At 44.5% G+C, this 12,812-nt stretch overlaps 1 protein-coding gene and 1 long non-coding RNA gene across 3 annotated transcripts in view; one reads left to right on the top strand and one right to left on the bottom strand.

Annotated features, from left to right (window-relative positions):
- LRP6 (LDL receptor related protein 6) overlaps positions 1–5,976 on the top strand; it is a 71,503-nt gene extending 65,527 nt beyond the window's left edge. For both annotated transcript variants that reach the window (XM_081957946.1, XM_081957947.1), the window contains exons 21-23: positions 175–311; positions 969–1,066; positions 2,366–5,976. In XM_081957946.1, the coding sequence (XP_081814072.1) occupies positions 175–311; positions 969–1,066; positions 2,366–2,657 (527 nt within the window). In that variant the 3' untranslated portion in view covers positions 2,658–5,976. The remainder of the gene's footprint in view (positions 1–174; positions 312–968; positions 1,067–2,365) is intronic.
- The window catches only part of LOC309394640, a 253,769-nt gene that overhangs the window by 212,105 nt on the left and 28,852 nt on the right, over positions 1–12,812 (bottom strand). The window lies entirely within an intron of this gene.

Raw genomic sequence — 12,812 nt, 5'->3', positions numbered from 1 at the left:
CTCCTTCCCCAGAAGGCCTCCATTGGTCTTGGAAAATCCATCTTCAGAATGGCTTCTGCGTCATTGTGACCATAAACTACACAGGACTTCTTTTAAATTAGGTTGGACCTATGGTGCTGAAATAAATATATTTGCTTCTAAGTCTTTAACTGTATTCCCTGGGGTTTTCTTTAGGAATGTCCCGTGGTAAATCTGTGATCAGTTCACTTAGCATCATGGCAGGAAGCAGCGGCCCACCTTATGACCGAGCTCACGTCACCGGGGCGTCCTCCAGCAGCTCCTCCAGCATCAAAGGAACCTACTTCCCTCCAGTAAGAGACTTTTTTGGGGAATCTAAATCTGAAAGATTGATTCTCAACACAAACTGAAGCAATTCAGGAAAGTTGATGGAAGCATATGAATAACATGGGAGAAAATGTGAGCTTAAGTTTGCATGAAAAGTTGGGATTAACCAGATTGCCCTATCCTACTTCCCATTTTATGATGAACAGCACAATCTTGTTACTTACGTTCTTTCATAAACACATTCTACTGGTGTTTTAATCGCAGTTTCCTCCCTTCCTCTCTATTTCTTCCCCCCTCCCTCCCTCCCTCCCAGCCCTATTTCCTTCCTTCTTCCCTTCTTTTTTCCCTCCCTCCCTATTTCCTCCCCCTCTCCTCCCTTCCCTGTGTCCTTCCTTACTCACTCACACACACTTAAAAAGATCCAATTCCATCTGAAAGTAACAGGGACACAGAATACAAATTAATCTGAACATGGTTAGAATCCAAAGGGGAAAAAGATGGCTTATAGTTACAGCAAGGGGAAAGAAATCTAGATTTAAATGTAATAAACGAAAAGAAAATACCTCTATAAAAGCAGCGCTGTAGTATATGTAGTAAACTTCCGTTTGGTGTTTAGTACGTTTCCTTGGAACAAAAATGGTGCTTCTCTTAAAGCTGACACTCCCTCTGTTCTCCCTTTAAAGATTTTGAACCCTCCCCCATCACCAGCAACAGAGGACTCCCGCTACACAATGGAATTTGGTTATTCGTCCAACAGCCCTTCTACGCACAGGTCATACAGGTAAGGCCGCATGTCCCCAGTCTGAGTTTTGTACTACTTGCCTGATAGGTTCAGGATATTTCCTGGTAGCGATTTGCATTGCATCTGGACAAAAGAAGACCAAGTGACCAGGCTTTCGGTTGAAGGCATTAAATTCTTCTGTCTTGATTGCTGGTTCAACAATCAAAGCATTGTTCCAATATCTCAGGGGCTGCCATAAAGAAGAGAGAGCCAAGCTATTCTCCAAAGCACCTGAGGGCAGGACAAGAAGCAATGGGTGGAAACTAATCAAGGAGAGAAGCAACTTTGAACTAAGGAGAAATATCCTGACAGTTAGAACAATTAATCAGTGGAACAGCTTGCCTCCAGAAGTTGTGACTGCCCCAACACTGGAAGTCTTTAAGGAGATGTTGGATAAGCATTTGTCTGAAGTGGGGTAGGGTCTCCTACTTAACCTGCCTAACGGTTGCAGGAACTGGGTATGTCTAGTTTAATGAAAAGAAGGACCAGGGGAGACATGATAGCAGTGTTCCAATATCTCAGGGGTTGCGACAAAGAAGAGGGAGTCAGGCTATTCTCCAAAGCACCTGAGGGCAGGACAAGAAGCAATGGGTGGAAACTAATCAAGGAGAGAAGCAACTTAGAATTGAGAAGAAATGTCCTGACAGTGAGAACAATTCATTAGTGGAACAACTTGCCTCCAGAAGTTGTGAATGCTCCAACACTGGAAGTCTTTAAGAAGATGTTGGATAATCATTTGTCTGAAGTGGGGTAGGGTTTCTGGGTAAGGAGGGGGTTGGACTAGAAGACCTCCAAGGTCCCTTCCAACTCTGTTATTCTATTCTAACCATGAAAATAGGAAGCTGTTTTTGAAAGCCTGCTTGATGGAGGACACACATGGAGCCAGGTTGAACTTCCATCTCATTTAAGAGCCACCCACTCTGTAAGAGGAAGTCAATCCAAAAATCACGTCCTCCTTGAACGTATGGAGATTCTTAGTCATCCAGATCATGGTTGTCCCAAGAGTGTTTTGTTTCGAGAGGCAACTGGACTGTCTGGATTTTCTTTGAAGACGTTCCACTTCTCATCCAAGAAGCTTCTTCAACTCCCCACCATTCAGTCAGAGCTGAAGAAGCTTCTTGGATGAGAAGCAAAATGTCTTCAAAGAAAAACCAGAAAGTCCAGCTGCCTCTTGAAAAAAACACCTTTGGGACATGACCTTCCTTGGTGGCAACAGATGACAATGCCACATGGCTTGAGAAGACCTCCGATTGACTTCAGGTATTGATGTTCACACACCTCTTCATGTTTTCTGCCCAGTTACAGGCCATACAGCTACCGCCATTTTGCACCTCCCACAACACCGTGCAGCACCGATGTTTGTGACAGTGACTACGCGCCCAGCCGCCGGGTGATGACCATGGGGGGCAAAGGCTATGCCAGCGACCTCAACTATGATTCTGAGCCCACGCCACCGCCACCAACCCCACGCAGCCAGTACTTGTCTGCAGAGGAGAACTATGAGAGCTGCCCGCCTTCCCCGTACACAGAGCGGAGCTACACGCACCACCTCTACCCGCCGCCCCCTTCTCCTTGCACCGATTCCTCATGAGGGGAGCCCCGCCCCCCCCAACCGCGTCCAGCTCAGCTGTGTAAATAGTGTCGCTTGCCCTTGTTGAGGACATGGGGGGCAGAATCTCCTGTGTACAGTTAAAATATTTGACCTGGGGAAATTGCCTTTTGTAGAATGGGGAGAGGGAGGGAGCAAAGAGGTTATTTATATATTTTTTCCTAAAAAGAGAAATTGCTGCTTTGTGACATAAGAATTTTTTTTTAAAAAAAAAGTTTGTATACAAAGTTTTTTTTTATTATTATTTTTCCAAATGGAACACAAGAAGATGCCTTAAATCCGTGAAGGAACTGAGCATGTAAGGAAACGGAAGGACCTGGAGATGTTGCTGTTGAATGAGCCAAATATCCAAAGAAGAAGACAAAAGAAGAAGAAAGGGGGGGGGGGTTAAAAAAAGGAAAGAGGAAGAAAAAAACAAGGAAAAGAATGAAAGGACCTGCGCCACAAAGCAGCATTTTAAAAGATAATCTGCAAAGAGGTGAATCCCCTTAATTATTTTTTTTTTTACTCTGACACGGGAGCAATTAAATTAAACTTGAAGAAAACGGTTGAGACAGATCGGTAGACCAAGAACCTTGTTTTCTACAAAAATGGAGCTATTGGCGCACTCAAAAGAGTCATGCTCACCTCTGAACATTTCCTGGAATTCCCACCACTGAAATTGTCCCAGACGATCTACGTTACCAGCTCTTTGTCCCTATTTTCAAGTTCCATCGTTGTGTGGCAGGTGGTTTGGCCCAAAGCTGTAGAAATGTCTTGGAGTTGGATCCAAAGTGGACAAAGATGCTTGAGATCTGGAGTGGGGGGCACCTCCGCTACCTGCTAAGCAATTCCTTCAGGAAGCAGCGCCTTTTCTTGGACTTCGGGAGCAGCCCCCGAGTCCCAGGAAAACACACAATTGAGTGAAGGAGCCGTGACAACAACGTGACCAGAGGTGGGTTGCTACCGCTTCGCACCGGTTCAGGCGAACCGGTAGTGGAAATTGGGACTGGGTCGCTGAACCAGTAGGGACGACAGGCTGGCCACGCCCCTGAACCAGTTCCCCAGTTTCCGCTGCCGTTGCCGGCTTGGTTTTTAATCATTTTTTTTCATTTTCATTTCAATTTACGCTCAACTGCGTGCGTGCACAACGCAAACCAGCAGCAACCCACCCCTGAACGCGACTGTACCCTGTTGCCCCCCCCCTCCTTCCCCTTGACTCAGCCATGTGTTTCCCTGAGCCTGCGGGGCCCCCGTGCGAGCCCAGGAAAAGGTGCGACTTCCTATGAAACAGCCCTGCAGTAAAGAGAAGGTCCTCTTGCTGCATCCGAAGCAAACTCACCTGTTCACTCACCCAAACCTAGGCATGCCAGCACGAGGCATATATATATGCCTTTCACATACATTTTTAAAATTAAACAGGAGAGGCTATTTGCCTGGTGCTTGCGCCCCTCAAGACTTGCTTGTCATGAGATGAGAACGGATCCAGCTGAAACTAGGCCATGCGCACCCCCATTCCTGACAACAAGATACAAACCTTTTGCAAATTGGAAGAGTCCATTTCAGTGAGGGGGGGCAATTGGCGTGTTCTCCTCTTCTTCTTCTTCTTCCAAAAATTGAGGGATTTTGCTTCGGTTGCCAATATGTTCTTCTGTTGCTAACAGGAGAGGGACCAGGCCTACCCCTGCGGTCTCTTCCTTACTCGCGTAGCAGTTCCAGGGTCTGAGTCCTTGGTGAACAGGCTCTTTGTGAGTATGTGCATGTGTGTGTGTGTGTGTGTTTGTGAGAGAGAGAGAGAGAGAGAGAGAGAGAGAGAAATTATGGGTGTATGCAAGAAATGCTTTTCATTTCTTCCTGCCAGTACAATCGGATTAGTTCTCTTACCACATCAGTGATGTTTTCAGACCCGAGACAAGGGCGATTACCTCGGAAAATCCTTTTCAGTAGACTTCAGTGCCTCCAAACGGGGGCCCTATTTTTTTTTTAATCACACAAAGAATAAAACCTATAGGTGGCATATTTATGAAAGTGAACGTTGGATTCTTAGATTAATGGAAAAGAGAACGTATAACTCTTGCAGTTCGTTCAGTGATTCTACATGCACTGAATCCCCACGTGCAGCTTGTATTTTAAATTGTGCTAACTTTTTTTTTTTGTCTTTATCAAGAAACTTGCAAACATATTTTTTTTCAGTCTGGCTACATCCTTGGTTGGAAATGCCGCTTCTCACCGGGGCAGCATCAATCCAGCCGTAGCCAGATTTTGCAGCGTACGACATCAACATGCCGCTTATCTGGCAAAACTTTCAATTCTGAAGCCTGAACCACTGTGAATGCCCCCCGTTTTTGAACCTCTTCTTTGTCAAAATATTTTCTCAGCTCTTTACGTTGTTGATTTTTTTTAAAAAAATCTTGGTGATACAAAAGAAAAAAAGAGGTTGCTCAGTTGTCTTCATTATATGTTACTGGAAAAAATGTGAGAAACACTCCAATGCTATCGATTTTCAGCTTTTTTTTTTTTTTTTTTGTAAAGCAGACAGGGAGAAACTAAAACTTTTATTGATGCTCTGAATTGCAAACTTTGGGACTGATTCAGAGATTTTAAACAGCCCCTGGGAGATAAGATTGACCCCGCTTTGTGCTGATAGTTAACCGTTATCGGATTTTGGGACACAAGTTTTTAAACGCTTCTGAATTCATAAATACAAAGTACTATAACTAGATACGCTGTTTGCTGTATTGGTTAGGGCTGTGTGTGCGTGCGCGCACACACACACATATATCCCTAACCAATACAGCAAACAGCATACACACACACACACACACACACACACACACACACACACACACACACAAGCTGGATACCTGTACTTTGCTATAATACTATGTGATCGGGCTTGATAAATCGACACAGCTTGAAAATTAATGAGTAGTTACAATTGGCTTATCCTTTCCCCTTCTCTTCCCTCAGGATGGCCCCATAGAAGCCTCCCCTATCCTCTCCCCTTCTCTCCCTCAGGCTGGCCCCATTGATCCTCTCCTCTCCCCTTCTCTCCCTCAGGATGGCCCCATTGATCCTCTCCTCTCCCCTTCTCTCCCTCAGGATGGCCCCATTGATCCTCTCCTCTCCCCTTCTCTTCCTCAGGCTGGCCCCATTGATCCTCTCCTCTCCCCTTCTCTCCCTCAGGATGGCTCCATTGATCCTCTCCTCTCCCCTTCTCTCCCTCAGGATGGCCCCATTGATCCTCTCCTCTCCCCTTCTCTCCCTCAGGATGGCCCCATTGATCCTCTCCTCTCCCCTTCTCTCCCTCAGGATGGCCCCATTGATCCTCTCCTCTCCCCTTCTCTCCCTCAGGCTGGCCCCATTGATCTTCTCCTCTCCCCTTCTCTCCCTCAGGATGGCTCCATTGATCCTCTCCTCTCCCCTTCTCTCCCTCAGGATGGCCCCATTGATCCTCTCCTCTCCCCTCCCCTTCTCTCCCTCAGGCTGGCCCCATTGATCCTCTCCTCTCCCCTTCTCTCCCTCAGGCTGGCCCCATTGATCCTTTCCTCTCCCCTTCTCTCCCTCAGGATGGCTCCATTGATCCTCTCCTCTCCCCTTCTCTCCCTCAGGATGGCCCCATTGATCCTCTCCTCTCCCCTTCTCTCCCTCAGGCTGGCCCCATTGATCCTTTCCTCTCCCCTTCTCTCCCTCAGGATGGCTCCGTGCAAATGTAATGAAACAATATCTTCCTTACAGGATTGGTTTGCCTGTAAATAGGCAAATCAATAGGTTTCCTCCCATTCTCCATAATTTCTTGTTTCTCACAATAACCATTTCATCCCAGCAGGGAAATGTAAGCTGCAGAGCCCAATAACTGATCCATTCCAATACTAGAGAGATAAACAGCTCAGACCTGAATTGTTGGGTTCTTGATGTTCTCCTCATGCGCTCGGCCATACCCTCAGTGGGCAGCCAAGCTCAGAACAAGGGCAGATTCATCCTCCGACTTTTAAGAAAGGCAGGCATCGAGACGCTTTTAAAAAAAGAGAGACCCGCTAACCCTTTGCGACAACCGTAATGAATTTGATTAGTCTGATCATGTCAAAAGCTATAAAGCTAGTATACTTTTACAACTACCTTTGCAGGTAATGTTGTTTTGGCTGAGCGTGTGTCTCCTTCCATTTATTCCACCTCTCCTTCAAAATCTTCACTAGGCCACAATTTTAATTGCACGTCACATGTGGGATGGCTGCATGTCCATAGACAAGCAAAGCTGTCGTACCTTTTTTCAACATTTTGCACCTCCTCATACTCTCTTCTCGCATTCTAAAATGTGATTAGCCTGCTTTGGTGAATGCATAAAGCTTAGGACAACTACCGTAGTTTTAGTAAGTTTTGTGGGTGGTTTTAAAACGTTCTTTCTTAAAATAAACTTCCCCGCTCCGGGACACATTTTCTGCAAAAAAAAACAACAACACAAAACCCAATATTTAATTTTTTTAAAAAAAACACTTAAGAATTATTATTTTTAATTGCTTTAAATAAAAATGACCTGTAAAAATCCATGGAAGCATGCTTAACCACATTGCTAGTTTTTACTTAAGGGGTCCTAAATTGTGAAATACTTTTAAAATATGAAAGGAGTCATGAAAACAGCTCGACCAGTAGTTAAACCTTTATAAATGATTGGATTATTATTGTTGTAAATGGAAAATGGAATGTTTCAGCACATGGTCCAAATATAGGCAGGCTAGGAAGTTCAATTCCAAGTCAAATCTATTAAGAAATACCTCATAGGAATTGTAAAGCGTGTTCTTATTCATCCAGTTTTGTGCTGAATGAGGCTACAAAAGAGGGTTTGTATTTTACATTAATATATTAGTTAAAGGTGCGGGTTAATTTGATCCCAGGGGTGTCACTTTTATACTGCAAATATTTTCAAACAAGGTTCGTCCATGGAAACTGCTGGGAAAGAAATCCTTTTTTTTAACACCAAAATTAAACAAACCAGGAAAAGAAGGTTGACAGTCGCAGAGAATGTCAAAAGAAAATAAAAGCGAACGCTTATCATACCAGACTCCTCCATCCCCAAACCCAAATGAAAACGATGCTCTGGTTTTCCTGTTCAATTGTGCCATATATATACATATTTTTAGAAAGCCAATTTGGGGGAAACGGTGAAGAAACTCTGAGCAAAGAGATTGCTAGGAGCTGAAGCAAAACTTGTCTCTTAAGTCAGGGTTGTGCAATCTGCCCCATGCCCCCCCCCCTGAGAACTTGTGGGTTTCAACTCCCAGAGTTCCACAGCCAGCCATGCTGGGTCAGGAATTCTGGGAGTTGAAGTCCATAGGTCTTTAAAGGGGCTACAGTTGCCCACCCCTGATCTATGTGAAGGATCCTGTGCTGCTTTTTAACCTTTGAATGTTCTTGCTTTGTTTTTGTAACTTTTAAACTTCGTCACTGTCTCTCTCTTTTTTTTTAACCCAAATAATAACGTTCATAAATGTCTGTATGACGGTGCTTTGCAAGGATATATGACAGGGGTGTCCAAACTTGGGAACTTTAAGACTTGTGGACTTCAACTCCCAGAATCTGGGAGTTGAAGTCCACAAGTCTTAAAGTTCCCAAGTTTGGACACCCCTGATATATGATGACGGCCAACATTTGGCCAGCCCAGTTCACTCGAATCGCTAAATGTTTGTACTGTAAAGTAAAGAATGTTTTACTTGCAAGCTGTACATAAGTCTTGTACAAAATTCCTCATCCTTTTTTTTTCATTTATTATGACTATAAGTGGAGTTGTAATAAATAAATTGATTTTTTTTAATAATAAATTTGGTCCGAAAATCTATTCAGTGCACTGATGGCCTTAGATCCGAGCTAATAAATGGGGAAAGTAAGGTACGGCAGTTAAATTAGGTCGCTGTGTAATGCATTAAGGTAGTCCTCCAGTTATGACTGAAATTGAGTGGCAATTGTGCTAATAAGTGGTGATAGCTGTGAAGCACGTCACTATGTGAACAAACTTAATTTTACAATCTTTTACGTGTTAGTCATCGAGCGTCATTAATGGGGTTGCTAAGAACTCAAAACACCTTCACATGAGCGTGATGACACAATGTTCGAACTTAAGCTTTTTGTGAGTCCCCCATAAATTTCAATGGTTGCCAAGCGGCCGCTCATAGCAACAGCACTTATATACCGCTTTACAGTGCTTTACAACCCTCTCTAAGTGATTTACAGAGTCAGCATCTTGCTCCCAACAATCTGGGTCCTCATTTTAACCTCCTTGCAAGGTTGGAAGGCTGAGTCAACTTTGAGCCAGTGAGATTTGAACTGCTGGCAGCTGGCAGTCAGCAGAAGTAGCCTGCAGTACTGCACTCTAACCACTGCGCCACCAAAGCTCATGAGTCTAACTCTCAGCAGAAACTATGCAGTGTATGTACAAAAATGACAAGCCCCTATCTGATACGATCACCTTTAAAAAAAATATAAGAACTATTTCCCCAACTAAAGCTCTTAAGGGCACCCCAAACCCTTCTGCTTAAGCATAGGTCCCAGTACTACAATCGCAAAGGGATTACATAGTGAGGAAATCAGAAGAATGAATTATTTTTAAAAAATTAATCCATAAAACGTTAAAAACAACATAAAGAAACCAACATACATTTTCAGCTGTTCTGTTTATTCTATTTCTATTTCTTATTCTACTCTATTCTATATTATCTGATCTAGGGATGTGTTGTAGTCTGGGTTACCTTTTAGGCTCCCAAACTTTTTGCTAAGTAGCATCAGTGCAGGAGACAAAAAAGGCAAGTTTGTGCATCACAAGGGTTGAATGTATCTACCACATCAGTTACACACAATAGGAAGGACTCTGGATTGCAGTTTTAGTTATATGTGAATAATAATAATAATAATAATTAAATTGTTATTACATTTTGTAGTATCAAATACAAATGGGGAAAAATAGTAGGGAAATGAGGAAGTGAAAAAAGTGTAGAGTAGGAGGGAGAAGAAGAAAAAAACACTGACGTCCAACTTTAACAATAGAATAAAAATCACAAAGTACAGTTTTACAGTAGGTGGCAGCACCAAAGGTGCCTTCGACTGATTGCCAGAATTTTAAACCAGGCTAATCCTTGCATGGCCAGCGCCTGGGGATCTGGAGAGCCTAGCCTGGGGGGGGGGGGGGGGGGGGGAACGAAACAGAAAGCTATTTCCATTGTGCTGCCAAGAAAAGGGCGTGGATGCAATCCCCAGGGGCCGAGCTCTGCTGAACAGCATGTGTCTCTTTATTCAGAAATGAATAAGCTGACTTTGGGGTTTTTAAAGGAAGTAACAGCATGTATTAAAAGGAGACAATTGAGTCCCAAGGCTTAAAACAGGAAGCAGCGCGTGCTCGGAGAATACCAACTGTGCAGAAAAAAAGGACGGAGTCAGATACACCGAAAGCCCATGGTGGGATTTTTTTTAAAAGGAAGGATGGAAAAGGAGGAGGGGCTCCCACATTCTCTCCATCCTCAGGAAAAAAAGAGAGACAAAGAAGGGGGAGGAGGGTATCAAACTATTTTCCAAAGCAGGGGAGGGCAAGACAAGAAACAATAGATGGAAACTAACCAAAGAGACGCAGTGGCTAAGACTTGCTGAGCTTGTCAATCAGAAAGGTCGACAGTTCCGCGGTTCGAATCCCTAGCTCCGCGTAATGGAGTGAGCTCCCATTCCTTGTCCCAGCTTCTGCAAATCCTAGCAGTTCGAAAGCAGGTAAAAATGCAAGTAGAAAAATAGGAACCACCTTTGGTGGGAAGGTAACAGCGTTCCGTGCGCCTTCAGCATTTGAGTCATGCCAACCACATGATCACGGAGACGTCTTTGGAAAGTGCTGGCTCTTCGGCTTTGAAATGGAGATGATTACCATCCCCTAGAGTCAGGAACGACTAGCACATATGTGCGAGGGGAATCTTTATCTTTACCTTAATCAAGGACACAAGACGATTCTGTAGACCACTTCGAGAGGGCTGTAAAGCACTATTTATGAGTCAGCAATGTGCAGCAGCAGCCAAAAAAGCTAATACGATCTTGGGTTGTATAAACAGAGGCGTAGAATCAAGATCACGTGAAGGATTGGTGCCGCTTTACAAAACCCTAGTAAGGCCCTAGTAACACCTGGAATACTGCAACCAATTTTGGTCACCGTACTACAAAAAAGATGTTTAGACTTTGGAAAAAGTTCAGAGAAGAGCAACTAAGAGGATCAAAGGCCTGGAGAATAAACCATACGAAGAATGGCTGCAGGTTTTGGGTCTGGCTAGTCTAAAGAAAAGAAGAATTAAGGGTGACATGATAGCAGGATTTCAGTATTTGAGGTGCTGGCACAAAGAAGAGAGAGGTCAAATTATTCTCCAAAGCACCAGAGGGGCAGGAAAAGAAATAATGGTTGGAAACTAATCAAAGAGAGAAGCAACCTGGAATGAAGGAGAAACTTCCTAATGGTGAGGACAATCAACTTGCCTTCAGAAGTTGTGGGTACCCCATCACTGGAAGCATTTAAGAAGGGACTGGACAGCCATCTGTCTGGAATGGTATAGGGTCTCCTGCTTGAGCAGGGGGTTGGACTAGAAGACCTCCAAGGTCCCTTCCAACTCTTGTTCTGTTAAGAATTCCCTGCTGTATCCCTTCCTTCCTTCTCCAGGGAAGCACTCAGCCCCTGCTAGATGCTCTCTATAACAACAGACTCCCTTCGTGTGTACTTTCACATGATATGGGAATGAGATGAAGCATGGAGGTTTGAAGTGACAATGCCATCTAGGGCAGGGGTCGGAAAACTTAAACACTCAAAGAGCCATTTGGACCCGTTTCCCACAAAAAAGAAAACACCAGGAGCCACAAAGGTCCTAACCGGAAGTTCCCTGTTCAATTCTGGAGCTGACCGGAAGTTCAGTTCCCCCACCATAGAGTCTCCTCCTAGCGTGGCATACTTTTTCCTCTACCTGTCACAACCAAAAGCCCTATCAATTGTGGGGACAACTGGAAAACACTCTCCTTTCCATAGAGGCTTCTCGTGGTACGCTGTGCTTCTCTCCCCCCACCCACCGGAAGCTCCTGTCAAAATTGTCTCCGCCGACCGGAGACAGAGCTGCAGCAGAGGGAGGAAAGAGCCACATACGGCTCCAGAGCCGCAGTTTGCTGACCCCTGATCTAGGGAAAGGCTATTTTTTGGGGGGGAGAGAACGGAATGTGGGTGGTTAAAGGAGGGGTTGGGATTGAAGTCATACCAGCCCTCGATTGTGAGTCGCAGCAATCCATGAATGCAAGGTCAGCAAAAGGAACGCAGAGATGAGAAAGGCAGGAACGCAGGATCCATTTCCGAAACAACCTGAGAACTTTTAATTGGACATTCTTCCTTGCTCTCATGTGTAACCGCTGTCTCCTCCGTAAAATATACTCTTGAAAAAAGAAATGAACCGTGGTGGTGGTGGTGGAATCTGTCTTTGCTAATTAAACTAAGTCAGGGGTCTCCAACCGTGGCCGACTTTAAGACTTGTGGGCTTCAACTCCCAGAATTCTTCAGCTAGCTTTGCTGGGAGTTGAAGTCCACAAGTCTTAAAGTCGCCAAGGTTGGAGACCCCTGAACTAAGCGGGATGGACAACATTAGGTGTCAATGAAATACCTGGGTTTTGACCAGTTCTTGCTCTTCAGCCAGGGGTGGGTTGCTGCCAGTTTGGCGCACAAAAGTATTTGCTCCACGTACGTGAGCATTTGCACCTGAAAAGCTCTGCACATGCGCACAGTGTTAAAAAGGGGGAAAAATACATTTCGGCTATGAAGATTGTTTTGCGTATGCGCAGAACCAAAAATCAAGATGGTGCCGTCGCCGATAGAACCAGTTCGGGGGCGTGGCAGACCAAGCTACTACCTACTCTACCGAACTGGTCTGAACTGGTAGGAACCCACCTCTGTCTCCAGCCATATTTTCCCTGAAGCTTTTTTTTAAAAATGTGATTATTGGCAAAAATTGCACGATCTCCTCTAGGATAAAGCTGAGCTGAGCGATACCTAAAAGCATTGTAATATTTTCAACTACGCTTCTCTTACTTTCTTAATATACCATACCATTGAATTATTCTTTTTTTTCCCCCTTGCTACTGTACACTGAATCAGCCTTTGCGGGGCAT

Source organism: Natrix helvetica (assembly GCF_964273705.1).
Source record: "Natrix helvetica genome assembly, chromosome: 6".
NCBI lineage: Eukaryota > Metazoa > Chordata > Lepidosauria > Squamata > Natricidae > Natrix > Natrix helvetica.
This window is presented reverse-complemented; position numbering and strand designations above follow the sequence as displayed.